This window comes from Asterias amurensis, chromosome 5 (assembly GCF_032118995.1).
Source record: "Asterias amurensis chromosome 5, ASM3211899v1".
NCBI classification, from domain to species: Eukaryota; Metazoa; Echinodermata; class Asteroidea; order Forcipulatida; family Asteriidae; genus Asterias; species Asterias amurensis.
The window spans coordinates 4511863-4533133 of NC_092652.1; the positions used below are offsets into that span (position 1 = coordinate 4511863).

Below are 21271 nucleotides of genomic sequence, written 5' to 3' on the forward strand. Positions count from 1 at the left end.
CAAGAGTGCAAAACATGCAAACACAGCAACTACACACATTTTCCTCTTTGTGTGTTTTTTTTCCATAATTTTTTTGTCATTCTTTCTGAAGATTGGAAACATAGTTGAAAAGGCAAATATTGTATTACTATTGGCATCCTCACAAAACCCAATTTTATTAGAACCATTCCCCACAGAAGCATTAATTATTACAGGCTTGGAATTTCATCTTTGAGAAGGCATGACCATTTTCATTTTTCAAATGGCATTATTTCCATTGGCAAGATCTTTAAATGTATGTAAAACTTTTTGATGCAGCCAAACCAAGACCAGGACAGCGGCCCGTGGCGCCATTGAATTCCAGACATTCTAACTTATAGAAACTAAAGTTAACCACTTATTTAATAGTTCTGAAACTAAGTTGTCACCAGTCCACTGACAAGCCTTTCCTTTAAAGTGAATGAAATGACTCTTAAAATTAATGCCAATACAAATGTACTTGGCTAGAACTACAGCAGCTTTTAATAGTATTTTTTAGAAACATTTTACTTCAAAGTAATGTACTTATGTACAAAGATATCAGTCTTTCAGAATGAATACTTCGATTATGGATTGTTCTTCAAGCGTGGACAAAATCGCTTCGATTATCGTGCGATATCTCCAAAAAAGTGATCACCTTCTGAAATGTTCACAGGTTAATTTTGTTGTAAATTTATATAGGATTAAATCAATTGAACAGTTTAAAAAATCAAAGGTATAATCTGCTTTTAATCATGTCTGTGGAATATACTTGGACTTTAAACATGTCTGTCAAAAAATAACCACATCTGTTCACTGCTCAAGTCACCAGATCCATGAGGTAATCATGTAACATTAGCCGTCACACAAGGTAAGTATCAATGTGGACCCTCAAAAATGTTGTCTGGCCTTTGGGTTATCTTGCATCACTCACAAAGAATTTAAACAAGTTAATGTACATCATGATAAAAACCAAAATATTTTCATTCTGAAACATGGACCATAGAATAGAATCTGTAATGACATATGACATATTTCTTAAGGGTTTTGCCTTATTTGGAATATTTTAGAAAAAGTGTTTTATAAACTCCCATAGCAGGGAGTTACCATTTTCTAGTTTGTATTTTGTTCCGCGCCATGAACGCCAAAACTTGACGAATACCGGCAGATTATAAGTGTTCTTATTATTATTATAGGATACAGTGCAAAATGCTAAATATTCAAAAACACTAAACAAATACTTAGAAGTCTCACAGCTGTTTACAGTAAACTGGTTAAGGGAAATGAATCCATTAACTCTTGATCTTTTGTCCTCTACTCAATTTGATACAGGGAGTCCAAAGGCCTGTCAAGTTATTCTCACTCCAAGTAATTTTCCAAACGCTGAGCATCAATCTTGAAAAATTCTCAACACCTCTCCGCAAATACTATTATTATTCCAGGGCCTTTGTCACAAAAAAAAAAACCTCAGGTTGGAAGTCACCAACCCTTAGGTGACAATGGGCAACAGTTTATACTGTACCCCTTTTATTATTCCAACAAATCTGTCTAATATATTTTGTAGAATAATTTGAGAGCTTACAAAATATTAATGAGGCCGACGCTCTGTTTTCTCCCTACTTGGTATGGGTGCACCCGTAAAGGCAGTGGACACTTATGGTAATTACAAAAAATAATTATCACCATAAAACCGCACATGGTAACGAGTAATGGGCAGAGGTTGATAGTATAAAACATTGTGAGAAACATCTCCCTCTGAAGTGACGTAGTTTTCAAGAAAGAAGTAATTACTTCTCCCTCGAAAACTATGGCACTTTAGAGGGAGCCGTTTCTCACAACGTTTTATACCATCAACCTCTCCCCATTACTTGTCACCAAGAAAGGTTTTATGCTTGTAATTATTTTGAGTAATTACCAATAGTGTCCACTGCCTTTAAGGTATAAATATACATTGTCCCACTCTAAAAGCAGGTGATGTAGGGGTACATGTATGGAAACAGTACTACTATAAACTGCACAGCAAAAGGATGCATCAATTTCCCTTTAGCTGCAGCGGGTGCCTGGGTATCACGAGTATTGCTTTAAATTTCATGAAGCAGAATTAGAAAGATAGTTATTTGTCACCACGTCTGATTCTAAAATTAGACTAACCTTGTTTCGTACACTAGTGACTGTATGAGTTTTAGCAACAAACTTTTGAATGATTAGCAGGAAGCTACACAGTAAGCTAAACAGTAAGCAGTAAGCTAAACAGTCTTTAGAAAGGTACCTGTTTTACAAATATTTCAATGTTGTACCAACTTTGCTCCACTTGATTTACATGTAAAAAAATCAAAAACAAAAATTCTGAAATTTGAATGAGCCAACAGAAAAATTTTGTCCTGATGTTTTTTCTTAAAAACCTTGGTTTTGGATACACATTGACATCATGCAAAGCATAAAGTCCACAAATAGAGTGCACTTTTGAAACTGAACTTTACCTAATCTGAAGTTATGACGGTATTTCATCTTCAATAGTTCAATCAAGTTGGAAAGAAATCCATTTTAAAGACAAAAGATCTTAACTTGGTACAAATAAAAACCAAATGACATGAAACAAACACAAGATCCCTCTATCTTTGTTTATTGATTGATAGCTTCAAAATATTTATATATGTAATTTTAAAGAAAATGTTTCCTCCATCGAACGTAATTAATCTCACTTAATTTCAGAGTTTTCACATCTCCAAAACATACCTATAAAAAACATCCACTCAGCATTTTGTTTATTGAATTAGAATATAAAAAATTTGTTTTCCATCTTTGCCATTTTTAAAGCAAACTGTTCTGCCATTGAACATAATAAATCTAAATTTTCAGAGTGTATTTTCACATCGGCAAAACTTAACTATGAATAATTACCGCTTAGCATTTTGTTAATTGGATTAGACTGTGAAAAAAAAACTGCGTTGTGTAGTCATTTCACTTTTACTAGTTCTAGCTGAACATTGCTGACGCAAAAACACACGGACACACACACACACACACCGTGAATAGAAGCCTCCACTGCGTTCAACTGGTCTACATGTAGTTATAAGTACGAACCATCTTTGTGCATTTGACCCCAGTGCCTCTAAAATCTCTCCCGTTCAGCATTTTGTTAATTGGATTAGAATAAGAAAAACAAAACCCACTGCTTTGTGTATTCGTTTTACTTTTAAGAGTTCTAGCTTAGCATCGACCCCTGACCCTAGAAACACGCACACACAGAAGCCTCTACTGACCGGGTTCAACAGGACTCCGCCCCTAACCCCTTCCTGTCCGGAAGTTACTCACTCGCACGCTTATCCTGCCAAGCTCGCAAACAAGCTTCAATCAAATTACATTCGACCAATCGAATGAGTCCATCCCCACTTTCTGTAAGTTCCCTGGAGAGCACCTGCACAGGACTACTGACAGGGAGAATTAAAGCCATCAGAAGACTTTCAGGGCAAAAAAAGAAAAGAAAAAAGAAACCTTCCGAAAATAGCTCAAAACTAAACTAGGCTTTAACCGTGGACTAGTCTGATAAATATCTTTCCAGGCCAGGCACTTTTCTATAATACGGATTATCCCTCACTAAATCAGATTTATAAAGAATCTGCACAGTAAGGAGAAGGAATTAAAACTGACTTATTTTCTTGGTAGGTATGAAGAACTTGAAAGTAAACCCTGGGAAATTTACAGCAGATAAAAAAAATAATAATACGTTAAAGTAAAACATTTAGTTTTTTAATGTTTTACTTTAACCGAAAAGTAGGTTTTGTGTGAATTCAAACTGAAATCTTAAGGGTGGGTACCTTTGGTATTAGTAAAACAACTAATGACCATACCAACTGACTTGGTTTAAGAGCACTGGAGAGCTGTTGATATTAAGAAATTGCTAGAAAATGGCCGTGTTTGAAGCAATGTAATTTTTCACCTTAAGCAAACAATTTTGAAGGTTTGTGTTTTATGCTTGGGATACACCAATTGTCTGTGACAATTACCAAAAGTATATGATCCCTTTAAAAACAAAAGTAAAACAAAATCATGCCAACTAAATCAAAGACAAGCAAAAACTACAAACAAAAAAACATAAATGAAGACTAAATAAACAAAACAAATCATGAATGACAAACGAACCGTTTCATGCATCACCACAACTTACACTTCACACCACGATCACGAATACGACACCCCACATCTATAATATCTTGCCAACCTTTTCTCTGGCGGTACTCGGCGTCCACCTGCTTGATGGGTTTCAGGGGTTGATGCCGGATGTACCTCTTGTCCGAGGACGCCGATAGTGTGGAGGCGCCCACGTTCTTGATCTTGACCACCCTGCTGGTCAGGGCGTCGGCCAGGCGAGACTCTTCGCACGTGACGGTGGTTCGGCTGCCGCGTCTACCTTTACCGCCGATCCGCCACGACTGAATGCTCCTCTCTTCGCACAATTCTGACAAAGTGTTACTTTCTTTTACTGCTTTCGGTACATCTTTCTTTATTGTTTTGGTATTTTTAACACCCGGTGGTCTTTTAGTGGAATTTGGTCTCAGCTGGTCTTTGCTTTTGCACTTTTCATAGGGAACTTTCGTATCACTTTTAACTTCACTCTTCTTATTCTGACCAGACACCTTTGATTTGTTAGCTTCATTGTTTTTGTTTTCTATCTCGGTCGACTTAGATCGTCCTGCGTCAACAACATCAGAAGCACAGTTTTGAATTTTGGCACATTGACACTGATCTCCCTGCAAAACAAATCCGCTTAACACATTATCAGTACTCACTCCGACATCTCTGCATTCTATTGGTTGTTTCTCTTCTGCCACAGAATCTACCTCGTTCCTCAGAAAGTCTTTCAGGAAGCTACTTGAATCAATCGCAGGGGGACTGTCAGTACTGCAACCCCTGGTGCAGGTCTGCAATTCAGGGGACCTCTCGGGTTGTGTTTCATAGTCGCTTCTTTGGATGAGGTCAAGAGTTCTCGGGGGCTGCAGGACCGAGCGACGTCGGTCCACGTCCGACCAGGTGGTTCTCGGTCCCGGAACCCAGTCCGAGCTGGATTGTGCCCCGACGTCAGATTGAAAATGCAACCTGTCCTGGAAGGAGGAGTTCAAGAATCTGAAATGTCCATTGATGGGACTTTCCCGCTGTAGGCTTTGCGCCTCGGTGGTGGTTGCGTCTTGGGGAATGAAATGGTGATGCTCAGGGATGAAGGTGTCCTGCTCCTGGGGCTCTGTGAAGTTGGCGTTAATGTCCATCGCCAAGACGGGTACCCGAAATCTCCTTGGCAAATCTCCTTGACTGCCGTATGGATAAGCCATATCTCCCGATCCAAGACCACCATCTAGACAGTGTATGTTTCCATTGATCAGTGGGCTGCCGGCAGCTATCTTAGGGCCAGAGCTACCTTCCTGATCTCTGGTGGGGTCTCGTTGAGGAGTTTGGAGGCGAAGGGATTGATACTGACGCTTCCGAGTCAACTGAGAGATCCCTGTCGTGCTTTGGGACGCTGAGGGAAGAAGCCAAGATCCTAAAAGTGTGATTAAACAGAAATAAATTTATAAGCATTTCCATCAACAAGTAACTTCTTTGTAAGTTTGCTTGGAAACTTTTAGCACTCATGATGAAAACAGTTTTTTTAATCACAATGTCATTTGACAGAAGGAACAAACTATTGTTTTAAAAAAAAAAAAAAATTAAGGGGGCTTTAGAAAGTGGTTGTTACTGCTTTTTGTTCAAAAAATATTAATGAATGCAGGAAGTTTAGTGTACAGCACGTTAAAAACTACACAAAATTTCTTTGATGTTTACTAAACAAATCTCATCAACAGGAAATGAACTGCGTATTAGCATCAATAGGATCAAATTGAATTTTGAGTGAATGGTTTGTGTTTTTTATTTAGTAAAAAAAAAAAGTACAATCTCACCAGGTTTGGTTGAGGAAGATTCCTGACCAGAACCAGCTGATCTTGGGAAACCAAATCCTTCTGGAGCGCTCAGCGTCCTCGTCACTCCCTTCATCCCGGCCACCGACGCTGCCCCCACCACCCCCTGAGTCTGCTCAGGCGTTTGCTGTGGTCTGCTTGACGGCTTCTGTATGTGCCTCAGCTGTATCGGAAGAGATTGCGGTCTTTTGAGGGATTTTGGGACATCAGCTGCTGTGTGAGAATCCACTCGGGACGAGCTGCAGTCCTCGTTTGGCTCCTCTCTTTTGGGCGTACCTGATACTAACTCCGTCCAGTGGGTAACCTCAGTTGGGAGGGAGTGATGGACTGCCACTTCACTTTTCTTTTTTTTCTTGGCGAGAAGAGCAAATGTCACTTTCTGGGCGGCATCTTCACCGGGATGCAAATCTTTTGGTTTATAGTCCTCCGAATATTCATTCCATGACAAGGCTTTCTGGTCGTACTTTGGTGATGGGATGTCATCACCAGGGATGCAGGTCATATCGAAGCCGGTAATGTCCGCGGGGCTCTCCCCCGACCCGTCAGGGCTGCTGCGCCGTTTCTGGCTCAGCACCTTCTGGAGTTTTGGCGAGGTTCGGTTCAGGCTCTCTAAGGATGAACCTATCGAGCTTCCTTCGCTCTGTCCCCTCTCCAGCTGGAATCTCTCCATCTGGGTGGCAACTTCAAAGCTTTTGTAGAGCAGCTCATAGCTCTCCGGACTGGATGCAATATCTGATCTCTGTATGGATGGCACAGAAGCAAGACTTCCTGAACTCGGGGTGTCTGCGTCTACGCTCAGGTCGTCACTGTAAACTCTATCTCTCTTCCAGCTACAAGGGGTATCCCGACAACCCGCAAGATGGTTGATAGAGGGCGACAAAGAGTTGTAAGAGGTCGGTTGGTCCAGAGCTCCGCAGAGTTTACTTTGATCAGTTGTCTGCTTGTCGCATCCAGACGGCTCAGAGCGCAACTCTCTCACAAGCTGCAGACACGTTTGGGTAATCTCATCAGTCAACTCGCCGGCCTCCCCGAAGGGTAGCCGATGCAACCAGCATTCAAAATTTGTCGTCTTGCCGCAGGTGCATGTTGCGACCGGCGTCTTATCCTGATCGTCCAGGGTGGCCGTCTCACCAGGGACAGACTCCATGTAGTTCTCGTTCAGACTGTCCAAGCTCATGGTGGACGCTCCTCGTTTGAGCCGATCCCATGGCAGCGGCTTGGTCAGGTCCAGTATATCATTGGTCATCTCGATGGTCTCGCCCATGGCCCTCAGGCAAGGAACGGGATCTGTTGGTAGCGCCGATGACGAGAACAGATCTCCGTTTATTTCTTCTTTGTGGAACTCTCCGAGCATTGCGGACAGGCTCATCTTGTCAAACTCCTGAATTCTTGGAGGGCTGCTGGGTAGGGAGCGCGTGGGAGGGGGCATGCACAACACCCCTGCCCCCATTCCCTGAAGGCCCAACAGCCATTTCTTGTCACTGTCGATAGCTGGCATGGTTTAGGCACACACATACACAAACACACAAGGGAAGACTAATTGCCTACGGCATGGTTGGTATTCTATATTTTTTCACACCTGTTTCAAAAGAAAAGGAAAAGAAAAAATTAAAAGCTAAAAAATAATTTGTATTTTAAGGATGGCATTTTTTTTAATAGAATTCTTTGAATTTTTGAATAAGTTGACAGTCCTCACGTTCAAACACAGATAACTTAAAATACATTTCCTTTTACAAACTTATCACAAGAAATTTAGGCCTCTCGTGTATTAATAAAATAAGTTATTTTGTTTTTGTTAACTTGTAACAGAACTGCTAAGAGTACAAAAATACCTCAAGTGCTATAGCCTATAGTGTACGTTAGTTGAAAACAAACAAATAATCAGTACAAATGTCAGCCATCCGCCTAATTAAACATTTCCATTATTAATGACTCCTAGAGTCATAATGTCACTGCTCAACATGTAGAGTTATAAACGTAAACATTCCATTTCCTTTTCAGGTTAAATTTGTTTAACAAGGATCAAGGAAAAACAAATTTTAAGGTCAGCATAATTTTATATAATAAACTGCTCAGGAAAGAATATTGCCCGCTTCTTTGTTTTGTACTTGTACAAAACAACTTTTGTTTAACAATGTATTCACATAAATAAAACAACAATCAAAAGTATGCTACATTTAATGTTAGTTACCATGTTGACAACAGGGGTTTCCTTATTCACTTTCTTCAAAATCTGAGTTACATTTTCTTCAAAAAGTAGACGCAACATATGTCCTTCATAACTTAGGCAACCATAAAAATGTTAATTGCATGAACATTTCCAATTTAAGGTAAACAACGAAACATCTGCCTCTTAGAAATATTCCCTCAATGAAGTGAAAACTCCAAACTTAATGAAATAGTGACACATCAAAAACAGTACATACCTTAAATAATTTCCACCTAAAAATCCGCCGAGACGGGGACGAACGAAACACAGACAGTATCCATCCGTCTATATTTCACAACATGGCGTCGGAGAAAAGATTTCAACAACGTCAAGCAAGATGTGCATAAAAAGCCCCCTGTACATGCAAGTACATAGAGCACTACAGCCAAGCACTTTGGCTCTGACTCAGTTCCCAGCCGCGGCAGATTGAGGGGGAAGCGGCCCCTCTCTACGGGAAAGGAATTTGCATACATTAATGCCATGGCCACTGAAATATTAAAACGCGTTTCACTGAATTTATTAAGAGCATACCATATAATACAGATGGTTGTATTTCACTGCTTTCAAATTGGAATGGTTGTACTCCAATTTCATAAGTGCACTTATGGAAAGTCCCTGTGTGATTTTGTTGATTAATATAAAAAAGAATCATTGTTATTATAAGAACGAACTGGGAAATATTTTAATTTGAAGAGCTAGGCAAAAAAAAAAAAAAAAACCCGCTAGACTGCTAAATTTCTGTTTGGTGTAATATTGTGATTTAATCCAGGCTCTTGTATACAAAAAGGGGGTCAATTTCATAAAGCCTGTAAGCAGACTTTTTCTGCTTACAGAATTTCTATTTCATTTTAAGCCTATACCTTACCATTTAAGCAAATTTAAAGGCACATTTGCCACTGCCAGTGGTGCTTGTAAGCAGGGTCCAATTTCATGACTCTGCTCATAATTACCTCCGGATTAAGCACTTATGGCACCCTGTATAGTCTGTCAAGCACATGGGCTGTAAGCACATAATTCCGTGTTAAGCAGTAGCCATGAAATTTTGCCTAGATCAAAAAGCAGCAACAGCACAAATCCATTGTGAACGAACTGTAAAATCTTCTTGATCATCCCTTAGATTAATACCCTTTGGGCAAACATGTCCTTACTGACAAACACCTTTTTAAAACTGTGGTCTGGGTTAAATAGAATTTGCTTAGCAGAACTGAATTATCAGCCAAAGTTGTCATCAATACTCTCATTAGTTGTGACTGGTTACCTGATTAATTTTACTTAGTAAATAAAATCATTTAAGCGTTATTATTTTATGCTAACAGCTTTATGAAATGGAGTCCTGGGCCTAATTTCATAGAGCTGCTTAAGCAGTCAAATGCTTTAAAACATATTATTTTTGCAAAGAATAATTGAGTAAATTAAATGAATGTGGAATGTTATTTTGGCTTACCTTATAAATTCTGGTAACCTTATTCTGGTACGCATTTAATTTGTTTGTGCTTAGCTGCTTGCTTTTTTTTTTTTTTTAAACAGAAGATCCAAGACTCTTTTTACACGGTGCGTCAATTGTGGGTTGAACAAAGAAAACTTTACTGCCAGGGGGACTTGAACCTACGACCTCTGGATTAAACTGGGCAGCGCTAAACCAAACTGAGCTAAATTGCCCTATGTCATGAATGTTTGCAGTCTCCCTCTTTGTTTGTTTGGTTGTTTGAATGATCTTCAAAGGGAACTCGGCAAACTCCCACAAGGGGATATTTTGTCATTTTTGTCAACTCGGTCTATTTGTGGTTTATTGGGGCCTACTTGATAGTAGGCCTAATTGTGAAATGCTGTTTTCCAACCAATTTGTTGATTTAAAAAAAAAAAATTATGCAAGTCGCCAGACACACAAGGCCTTAAGGCCTTCAAGGTGTGGGCTACAATTAATTTTTGCCAGGGGCCGTTGCCACCCACTTCTGTGGCTGAAACAGGGTTACCCCTTTACAGTCCATATGGATGTAGGCTTGGGTATCATCCTTCAGAAGCCTGGCTGGTAGAGCAGAAAGCACTACCTCCCCAACTTGACGAAGCAATCATGGTTTTAGTGTCTTTTTACCTTGAAATCTAGAACATCAAATCCAATTGAAGACCCACTACTGTACATGTTGCGACGATAATGCTGAGTGATCTCGAACAAGAATGAGTGATCTCAAAACTCTGCATTAAGTTGCCCACCAAAGTCAACCCAAGCTTACAAAAACTTGAATGTTATGCACTAACAGACACAAACTACATAGCCTTCTAGCTACAAAAAAAATAGAAATGGGACCCCATTTCATAAGATTGAAGTGACAGCAACAACTTTTGTCTGGCAAGGTCCTGGTGCAAAGTAATGGACCCTTCCCATGAAATATGCTAATTTTACATTCACGCATGCGTACAGACCCTGTTGGTTGGCAAACGCCATAGAGTTGTGCACTAAACAGACGCGCGTGTGCGTCACGCAGCCATTAGTCGTGTACAAAACAGCGCGAAGTTCACTCATTTTGCCAACCAAAACGTTAGTGCGCACGCGCTATGTGAAATTTACATATTTCATGGGAAGGGTCTATTGATGTTGGTTACCGAGACTGGTTTCAAGGAGCTTGAAGATTTTAAGTGCCCGCAACAGGTCCAACATTTTTCAAAAAGAAAATACACAATGAGGTATTATGAATGATAGTTACATGTACTGTTATTACTTAATAAATTGAAAAACACAATACTTGCTTGATTAGTTGTGATTTTACTGGCCCACTGCTAAAAAGTAATGGCTTCTGGCGACTCCTTTTACAATTATGAGGTTTGTTCCGCTATCCTCCCAAAACATTCTGTTTGTGAAGACAAAAGCGGAACGAACCTCATAGTTCTAGGCAACGCCTACTAACAATAAATTATTGTTACCCTCCGACGAGGGTCCACCTTGCCAGAGGGTTACATTATACAGTTTGTAACTAGGCTACTCCTAGAAACCAGGGGTCGAAATTGCCACTAGCCCGCTAGCCCGGGACTACCAGATTTACAGCCGGGCTACTGATTTTTCCAGTTTGATAGCCCGACGGGCTAGTGGAAAAACAATGCAAAAATCATCATGACAAACAACAAAGAACTGTGCTATGGTGTATTGTAAAGTTTGAGCCATGACGCGAGACATAACGTGTCTTTCGGGCTACCAAAATCTCATCGGGGCTACTAAAAATTATTGGTTACTAGCCCTGCTGACTACCATGGAAATACACTTAATTTCGACCCCTGGAAACTATCGTTCCGCTATCGTCTCCAAGCTATATAGAACTATGATGAGGTTCGTTCCGCTAGATCATCTCCAGCTAGAACTTTAATGAGGTTCGTTCCGCTGACATGAGTTAGCGGACGATAGCGGAATGAACCTCTCATACCGTACTATCATAATAGTCACTCATAAGGTTTATCGCGAACAGCAAAACCTCAAGAGAGGGTGCTGTTGAACCAACACAGAGATTAGGCCATGGGTGGGTGCGCACGTTGTGCATGACAACATATACCGCAGTCGTGAATGCCCCCTCTGCCTACCAAGGTTGCATTTAGACCCGGTTGTACTACCGATGACAAAATTTCGAAAAAGCAATATTTACCGATTATGAAATAAGTTTGAAAAAAGGAGTACAGCGCCCCATTTTCTTGGTCTATTATTTCTCTATAATAATAAAGGTTGCATAGCCACAGGGGATAGGTTCAGAACCGCAATGCATCGTGGGAAGGAATATGGGGCGGTTTCTATGCAGTTTCTATGACTCACACACGCAACGCCTATACCTTTGGGTGGGTTCAACAGCGCCCTCTCCTGATATTTTGTTATTCAAGATAAAACCTTAAGGTTCGAGGAGTAGGATTTTATAAGGAAAAGGGTGCCACTATTGCTTTCTCAAATAACCGTTTTATTTGTTGATAGCATTGACTCAATCACCCCTCAATGGTCTGCACTGATCTGTTGTTGAATCAAAGAATTGATAACTTGATTGCTGAAACGTGATTGCACATTTCACATTTTGCAACGGGTTCTTCCCCCATTTTGTGACGTGCCTTCTAATTTCTTCGGCAATCTGTTTTCTTATTCAATGCAAACTGGATTTAAGTTTTTCAAGTGTAATGAACACGTGTGTCAAAATCATATCAACTGTTATTTCTAAACTACATACCTTGTTCTGTTGCAGCTGTGCAGCTAAACTCGACGTAGTTTTTTCCACCAACTAAAATTTAGAATAATTGGTTTCCTTGTGTTTTGTAAAGATAGCCACCAATCTCTCGAAAAGTTTTGTTTACTCTCCTTTCTTTCCCCAAAAAGTCTTCCCATACGGTGTTGGTTGACAGCGCCCTCTGTTGATTTCAGTGTTTGCACAAGGTCTGTTTTTTTTTACAACAGGGCCCAAATTCATGGAGCTGCTGAAGCAAAAAATTTTGCTTAGGCAAAAAATTCATTGCTTAGTAAAATCAGATTAACGGCCAAGACTCCACTCAATTGCTATGCTAAGTAAACAACAGCTAAATACCAGTCACAACCAATGTATACGGCATGAAAGGTTGGCCAGTAACGTGTGTATAATAAGTGAGCTGTTATTGTGCTTAAGCAAATTTTTTGCTTAAGCAGCTCTATGAAATTGGCCCCTGATGGGTGCAAAATACTACTTTGATGGAGGTGTCGCTACCAATAATTTTAGCGGGGTGGGGGGGGGAGTTGTTTGTATTTATCCATTAGATTTGTTAATTTTGTCGCATGGAGTTGAGGGTGAAAAACGAGTCCAGAAAATTAAAATAGTATGGGCTAACATTTTTTTACAAGCAACTTCCAGGACAACATAAAGGTGGTATTAATGGATGGGGCAAACATAAGAAACTGCTATTAATGGGTAGAGAGGTCCTGGAGGAATTGCCACACCACAACATTTTAGCGTTTCATTCGCACTGAACCCTCATACCCAAACCCTCTCCAGATTCAATAGACAGCTAATTTCCCCCGGGTCCCTCCTTTATCTGGAAGAAGCACAACACTGGGCCAATTTCATAAAGCTATTGAGCAAGAAAAAAACTGCTCAGCAAATTTATTTGCTCCAAGGAAAAAATGAGTAGGCCACCGGTTGCAATACTGTAAACCATACATTATTTTGGCTGGCTAGCAAGTTTCTGTTGAGCAATATTTTTTCTGTGCTAAGCAAATTCTTATGCTTACATTGGGCCCAGGATACATGATGGTGTCCAGGGCCGAATTTCATAAAACTTGCCAAGCACAGGAAATAATAATCAGCAAAAAAAAGATACTAGACAATATCCCCACTAAGTTTACATTGTAGCGACTGGTGTCACCTCCCACTCCCCCCCCCCCCACTTTTTTGCAACACAGCTTCATGATTGCCACCTCATTAAATTTAAATGTGGGAAAAAAAAATAAAAACTCCTCTGTAGAAATAAATACATGTTCATCAAACTAAGCTAAGCGTAAGTTTAAGATCTATTGGAAAATGGGGCGACGATTGACATTGATAATAATCTGCGATCACCAGCCTTCATGTGCATGTTCTTATGTCGATCTAGATATAAAGAATATTTTTCCTTGCCAAGCTCTTTCAAGTACAGGGATTTTTAATAAAGTCATGGAGTAAAAAAATTTAGAACTTTTTTTCATTTGGAGGGGGTAGGGATATAATATAGGAAACATTTCTTAATCTTTTAACCACAATATTTATATACAACGCCAGTAAAACACCAAGGCTACTGTTGGTTCATTTTCAATATCAGAATATTTTTGTTTTATTTGTACAGTTAAGTTTAAGTATTTTCTTTTTACATATTTTACAACGTTGTGTTTAGAACATCATCGACAAGTTTTTAACAGTACTACGATGCTTAAAGAAATAACACATTTACAAGTGCTCCAAATTCATATCCAGAACCAACCAGAATATTATGCTAGCGACAAACTTCTTCATCTGTCCACAGTGCAAATAGTGTTGTTTGCGCGGCATTTATGCTACATAAGTAAATATATTGTCCAGTGGTTACGTCCTTATAATACGACAAACCTATGTTCCAAAAACGCCCCAATGATTTACAGATAGAATAACCACCAAGGCGTCGGAATATAAAGATGTCAGAACATAGAGGTGTAACCAGTCCAATAGATCCCCGTACTGATGAAGTCACGGTGTCGACCACATTGCACAAGTGCTGCAACATTGTGCAGAGGCTAAACGCAAATGGATGGTTTCCCATTCTTCTGAAAAGTAGTAAACAAACTGTGACATCATCAGTAGTAGGCTCATTTAAAGACAATTTCTGCAAACACAACTTTTCACACAATAATCGGTGTCTACCGGAACCAATTCCATGCACATTAACATGAAATCTGGTTTCCCTTTTCATTTCAATAAAAACAGATGGTATGTCAATTTCAAGTGTAAAATTGATAATTTTTTGGTTTTGTGAACCTTGGATTCTTGTTACAATGGTCCATGTGTAGCAAAACAGTTTTAAATCTTTTTAACAATGAACTATCTTGATAAATTATTCCCAGGAAATCATTCTTTTAGATACGCACTCTTATACAATTCACCTTCAGTTAAAGATGTCATTTCAGCTCTCGATTGAAGTTTCCGATGCTCTCATTGAGTCCAATGATCGTTTTTTTTTTTTCCGGAAACTTTATTATCGAGGAAGGTAAAACATCAACTAGAATGCAAGTGCTCCGATTTAAAATAAACACAAATATGTCGTAACAAAGAAAAAAAAAATAAAAAAATAAAAATGCAATATTAAGCAAATAATATGTTGTAACCGATTCTTTCAGGAGTATTGATGAAATTGTGCCCAGGTTAAAGGAACACGTTGCCTTGGATCGGACGAGTTGGTCAAAACAAAAGCGTTTGTAACCGTTTTGTATATAATGCATATGGTTGGAAAGATGTTTTAAAAGTAGAATACAATGATCCACACAAGTTTGCCTCGAAATTGCGTGGTTTTCCTTCTACTGTGAGAACTAACACGGTCGGCCATTTATGGGAGTCAAAATTTTGACCCCCATAAATGGCCGACGTGTTAGTCGACGAGGTAAAAGGAAAACCACGCAATTTCGAGGCATGTTTGTGTGGATCATTGTATTCTACTTTTACAACATCTTTCTACCCATATGCATTTTATAAAAAACGGTTACAAACGCTTTTCAAAGACCAACTCGACCGATTCAAGGCAACGTGTTCCTTTAAATAAAAAGCAAATACATGATTCATGTACTCCTTGCTGCTCAGGCAAAGAGGTTACACTGCCATAGAGATTGAATGAATGTGCAAGTTGTACTTTGACACAAATAAGAAACAAAATTTCTAAATGGAAACGGTTGGACATTATCCGAGATTTTTTTCTCTGAAAATAGAATTACATTGAACTGGAAGACATTGTTCTGGTTGGTTCTGGATAACATAATCACAACACATTCAATTACATCAAGTTTACATACCTGTGTATTCTCCAAGGACCACATGGTATTGCAACTGAGTGGACTCCTACATGAAGCTACATGTTGTCGGAATTTAGCCAAGCAAAAATGGCTAGCAACATTTTCAAAATTTGTTTATCAACTTCATACTAGACAGTTTGCCTAGACGGGAGACAATAATACAGCATTGATTTTTGAAGACTTGTGCAAACATGAAAGACGGGCCGACCATTTTATACACAAAATGCCACCCAGTGAAGCGGGGTCCCAAATGCATCATCTCAGCAGTGCTTACGTTCACTGCAGTCGATTGAAATTAGAAGAGTAATATTCATGTCGAGTCCTTTTTATTTGTAGATATTTGTTAAATTGAGAAGCCATCGGTTGTAGGCCTTATCAGTTGCACTGGCTGAATAATCTGTGACCAAAGAAGATTCTACAACTGCACTTACAAAACAGCTCTTCTCCAACCGGTCACCAATTGTAAAATAATAAGCAAATTTGTGTCCAAAAAGACACGTAATAAATTGGAGCCAATTTGCAATGATTAAAAAAACATGTGAAAAGCAGTTTATATGTTTTCTGTAATTGACCAAGCCTTCAACAAAACAATGTGTACCATCATTTCTACCCTGGAAATGTTGATCAAGTCCAAACAGTGCAAACCAACGAGGTCCTTGAAGAAAGTTGAATACCTGTTTAATTAATACTTACATCTTTTTGACTGCTAAAAATAAACAAGAAATGCGAAAACATTAGAGCATTTAACAAGTCGGTAAACAAAATACATGTAACACTAACGGCCAAATTGGGATTCAGACATGTGGGCTATACAAATTGAAGGTCTGTAATTCTCACAAATTGAAGGCATGTCATTTTCTTGATGTTTGAGCCATGCAAAATGTTGGGGTACAAGTAATAAATAAAGCATTTGTTTTTTTTAACAATACTGAACATGAAGGGTGCCTAAGCCAACTTGTACGTGGGTATGAACTTTAATGATTGATCTCAACATTCCACTTCTCTGAAGACAAATAACAAGTAAAGATTTGTTTCCCCATTGAACTGTTAAACTCAACCCAAACATTCCTTAAAACTTAATACACCAACGTTTTGCTTGGTTCAAACATTTCCATCACTGAACGTTAACATTATAAAGTCATCAACAAGTTATCATTGTAAACTTTTTTTTGTTTTAAAGGAAGAATTTGTTGAACTTTTCAATCAAATTTTTGGCAGCAGAAAAGCTGCCAACCTCAAATCGGCTAGTATAAAGAGGAGTTATATTCTGAAACAAAACTCAAGATGAACACAGTGTATGTAAAACAAATTTGCATTTGACCTGGTGAATACTGTATACATTACCTTTAATTAATACTACCTTTTTGAGTCTTAAAAGTTGATGAAATTGTAAGAAAGTCCGATGAAATTGTAAGAAAGTCCAAGGGACCACACCAAGCTACCACCTCTCGGCATTACTGTCCAAAACTAGCCAGCTCCAGCTTCACGGGCGGGGAAAAAAATAAACGAACTATCAATAGTATGGCTTGCAACCACTACATTGGTTTACGTAATCGTTTTGTACCATGAATGTTCCTCAAAATATTTTTTTTTTGTATTATAATCGTTTAATTTTATTTATGGATCATTAACATTAATTTCTATGTCTAATTCTGTCTTCAGAAAAAAAGAAGAAGATAAGTTTGGAATTATCTTTCTCCTTTATTATGCACGTTTTGTCCCCCTTCTTGTTTTTTTGTCCAATTTTATATACATTCCTATTTCCAATCATCTGTTACACAATAAACTTTTTCAACACATGTACAACCAAAAACTCACCCAATTTGCCAAACTTTAGCAATTAGTTCAAAATGAACACAAGTTTTTCCGCAACTGATTTTTTTGTGTTACACTAAACAGACCACCTTTACGGTGCATTTGTTTCAAGTTTTTTATATAAAATAACAAACCCCAAGAGAGACCGACTGAGTATATTTTTAATGATTGGGGTTGAACAAAAGAAATATCACAAACTTTTTTAGCCTTACTTTGTATAATATCTATTTACAGTACTGCAAGTAAGGGAGTATTTTTGTTTACATTTTTGTTTAATTATTCTTTCTTTTTAGGAATCAACAAGTTTGTGGCTCTTTATTCTCAGCAATGTGTAGTAATTGATGCTTACCAAAGATCTTAGTTGGCAAAAGGTGCAGGCCAACTATGTGCAAAGGTCTTGTAAGCCATCAACCATACGGTTAACGCTTTCCTGTAATTCAAACACAATGTAACTCCATGGGTTAGATTAGCTTTTCAGACAAAGTAGAAAGGCTTCCAAATGTATGACGGAATTTGAGTTCAATGTCGCAGAGATTTTAATTCAAATAGGCTGTTTGTGCTCGACACAAAATCCAAATCAAGGAGTGTTTTCCCCCACACCTGAATGTCTGCCTCACATCTAAAATCGTCAAATTGTGACAATTGATTCACATCAAATTCAGCTCATACTTTTGGAAACCTTTGTAAAGCAACCCTCTTCTATAGACTTAATTCATGCATGCCGCGCCACAATTTCTGGGGGGCTAGAAAGTAGCAGCACAAGGTTTTGAACACAAAGACATGGTAAAAATTTGTGTCGTTTGATTTCATGTGATTTGGGCATCTTCCTCAATTTGTCCAAGCACCCCAGCAATGATGGCGCGGCTCGCAAGTGCCCTTGTCTTTATGTGTTCGCTGCCATGCTTTATCACCACATAATTACAACCACTTACCAAAAAGCACACATTTACCCCCGCACTTTCACAGAGCATTTCACATTCGGACAGCATATTTTGTAAAAGTTAACGAATTTGAGAACCCCCTGCTTTTAATCAGTTTCTTAGCAGCTTTTTGAGTCACACTTTTTTTGTCTGTACAAGAGCTAGAAGTTAATTTCATGCTGTATGGTAAGTGGGTGAGTACCAAACACTTTTGAACAGTTTCAACACAACTTTAGAAATTCATATTTAACAAAATATATATCAACTTCTTGTTTCACTTCAACTTGACGTGCAAGCACCTTTTAGAAAAAGAACAAAAAAATATATTAATTTACACAAGATTTTCACAACAAAACAAAGGTGAAAAACATAATTGTTCTTTAACTAGAATTAAGGAGCAATTTAACAACCTGCACACCAAATACCTGCAATTTTGATTTTAATTCAGTTGGCAATATGGAAGAATATTAAATTGTTCCTTAAGTCCGTTATAATTGTTGAATGTTGGTGTTTCTCCACTGGTTGAGAGCTCCTCTTGCTTGCTTCGTCTTGATATGAAGTCCTTGGATGTCTGTCATCTCAGAACTTGAAAAGACTCTTCAGTTGTCCGTCTTCTTTTTAGTTCTCCATCGCCTCGGGTCTTCTTGCTTTGGGGAAAAAGTCTTTGATACTTACATTATACATGGTAAGGTTTTTATTTAACATGTATTGAAGTGTTTTGGTTCAATTCAAGGCTGGTCATCTCGAGCACATCTGGCGCACATCTTCAGGGTAGCATTGGTGCCGTTAACGTGAAGACATACACCTCCGCTGCAAGAGGGCGAGCTTCCTTCCTCCGTCTCGTCTCCAAGGTGGCTGGTGTTCAGTCGGACTTCTTTCTGATCAAATTTCTTGAGTAAACCCGCCAGGGCACTTTGGTTGAACAACACTTTGTGGAGATACTTGACCTCTTCCTCCAAGGAGCTGATCTTCTTCTGGACTGCAACAGCTTCTTTTTTGAGAGTAACGTTCTCGTCGGTGAGCTCCTTGTTGGAATCTATCAGATTCTGTATGAAAGCCTTTTTCCTCTGGCGGTTTTCCCGTGCCATGATGGCGTTCTTGCTAGTGTTTCTCAGTTTGGTGTTTCCCCACGGGCCTTTCTGCTTGGAAACACCCCGGGTGGCATCATTGCCATCATCATGGGCCTGGCCACGACTGCTGCTGCTGCGTGTTTGCCTCTGCTGTCTTGTCCTGGACGAGATGTTGGACAGATCCGTTGGTAGATCTAATACTTTCGGCAATTGCGGCTCAACCTTGATGCTCGAGTCTTTCAAAAGATACTCCAGCAAGTCATCTCCACCACTGTCATCAGAGTGCGATGATGTGGGACTGCGTGGCTCCGAACCCGACATGGATGCTGTCCAGGACATCGGGGATTCGCCGCCAAATGTAGTGTGCCTCTGCAAGTTCAAGTTAGTCTGCTCTTCCGGTAGAAACTGTGTTTTAATCAAGTTGCTTTCACAACTTCCATTACCTTCAATTTCAAAATCAAGACTGAAGAAATTATGTTCTTGCTCACTTTCGTCTGTGTTTAGTCGGGTCAGAGTGATGTCAGAACCTGGCATGAGAGCACTAGAGTCTGTGTACTCAAGAACTGACGGTTCTGAACCCTCTACGTCTATAATCTGACGTTGATCGTCGTAACAAGACGGTACATCATCGTCATCAAAGAACTTAGGCATCGACGCCATTTTAGATTTTTGGTTAGATATTGAATTGAAATTTCGATAAGTTTGACGTCTGAATATCTCACTCAACGTTACATAAAAATGACAATATTGTACAGTTTTCTTATCCACAAACTCTCTTACGAACAATATTGTACATGCAATCCATCAATTCTTACCAATGTTTGAAGAAAAACGAGTTTGTTCAACACTTGCTGTAGCGGAATCCCTTCGAAAGACCCAATCACTTTGGCATTTAGCAATGGAATGAAATCGGAAGATTGAGCGGGGGCGAAAATTGTCTCAAAAACGTTGATTGATTGGCCAACATGGATCACGTGGTCAATTCTCGAGAATTTCATTGGATATTATTTTTTATTGCATGACGTCAACCTCAAAACGTTGGAGACACGTTTCCAAACGTTTGTAAATCGTCGCCGTGTACACTGTGCAGCTGCCACATGCTATTTTTATCCGCCATGCCCCCCCCCCCCCAAATAGACTTAATGTTAGTCGGTTTTGCGCTTTCTTATAAATTCTGAAGTCATCATTCGAGTGCTGCTGATGATTTTTTTGGGCAGTTCTCTCCAGCTATCTTTCACCTGAAATTGATGTTTGTTTTCATTTAACAAGAGAAATTAACTAGGCAAATATTTATCAGAGGGTTGAAGGGCAATGGATCGCCCCCATAACCTGCCCATAAACCACCCCTATGAGAAAGATTTGGGTGACTCTTTGCTTGGGATAAACAATAACAAAAACTCAAAATGAATGTCCTCCATATGAAAAATATGAAATTGTATTGCAATTTCCCCAAAGAAATTATAATGCCCAATAACTTACCCCTGAAAAATTGCTTTCGCACTGGAATATTTCCCACTCTACAAAGTGTTCAAACCAGGGCCAAAACTAAGTAAGAATAAAGGGGGGGGGGAGCTAGGCAAGGGTATTCTTTTGTGGGGCCCGGCCGGGGGTGGGGGGGGGGGGGGGTCACTTCTGGCCAGTTTCAACTGAAGTTTCGATTTGTATGTTTTTAAAAACCAGCCCGTTTGAGTGCTTTTATGTATACTACTTATAAGATATTCTGATATGAGTGGAAAACAAATACCTTGTCTGCATAGAAACATGGAATTTACAGATTTTTTATTTCAAAGGTCCAGATTTCAAATGGG

At 39.2% G+C, this 21271-nt stretch overlaps 2 protein-coding genes across 5 annotated transcripts in view; both read right to left on the reverse strand.

The window, feature by feature from the left end:
• LOC139937217 (uncharacterized) overlaps positions 1-8519 on the reverse strand; it is a 30339-nt gene extending 21820 nt beyond the window's left edge. The window contains exons 1-3 of one of the 3 annotated variants that reach the window (XM_071932295.1): positions 8375-8519; positions 5931-7527; positions 4166-5512 (exon numbers count right to left, since the gene is read on the reverse strand). In XM_071932295.1, the coding sequence (XP_071788396.1) occupies positions 4166-5512; positions 5931-7446 (2863 nt within the window). In that variant the 5' untranslated portion in view covers positions 7447-7527; positions 8375-8519. Of the gene's footprint in view, positions 1-4165; positions 5534-5930; positions 7528-8374 lie in introns of all 3 variants that reach the window. The other 2 variants (XM_071932296.1, XM_071932294.1) reach the window with 2 other exon arrangements.
• Positions 8520-15565: 7046 nt separating this feature from the next.
• Positions 15566-20372, reverse strand: LOC139937387 (uncharacterized). 2 transcript variants are annotated; one of them, XR_011786059.1, is made up of 3 exons: positions 20279-20372; positions 17823-17903; positions 15566-17139 (listed from the first exon to the last, which is right to left on the reverse strand). XR_011786059.1 is itself a non-coding variant. In XM_071932508.1 (2 exons), the coding sequence occupies exon 1, from the start codon at positions 20121-20123 to the stop codon at positions 19122-19124; it is 1002 nt and encodes a 333-aa protein (XP_071788609.1). In that variant the 5' UTR covers positions 20124-20272; the 3' UTR covers positions 15566-17139; positions 17823-19121. The 2 variants fall into 2 exon arrangements, 1 of the variants encoding a protein (XP_071788609.1); XM_071932508.1 differs by lacking the exon at positions 20279-20372 and having other exon boundaries at positions 17823-20272.
• Between the last annotated feature and the right edge of the window lie 899 nt (positions 20373-21271).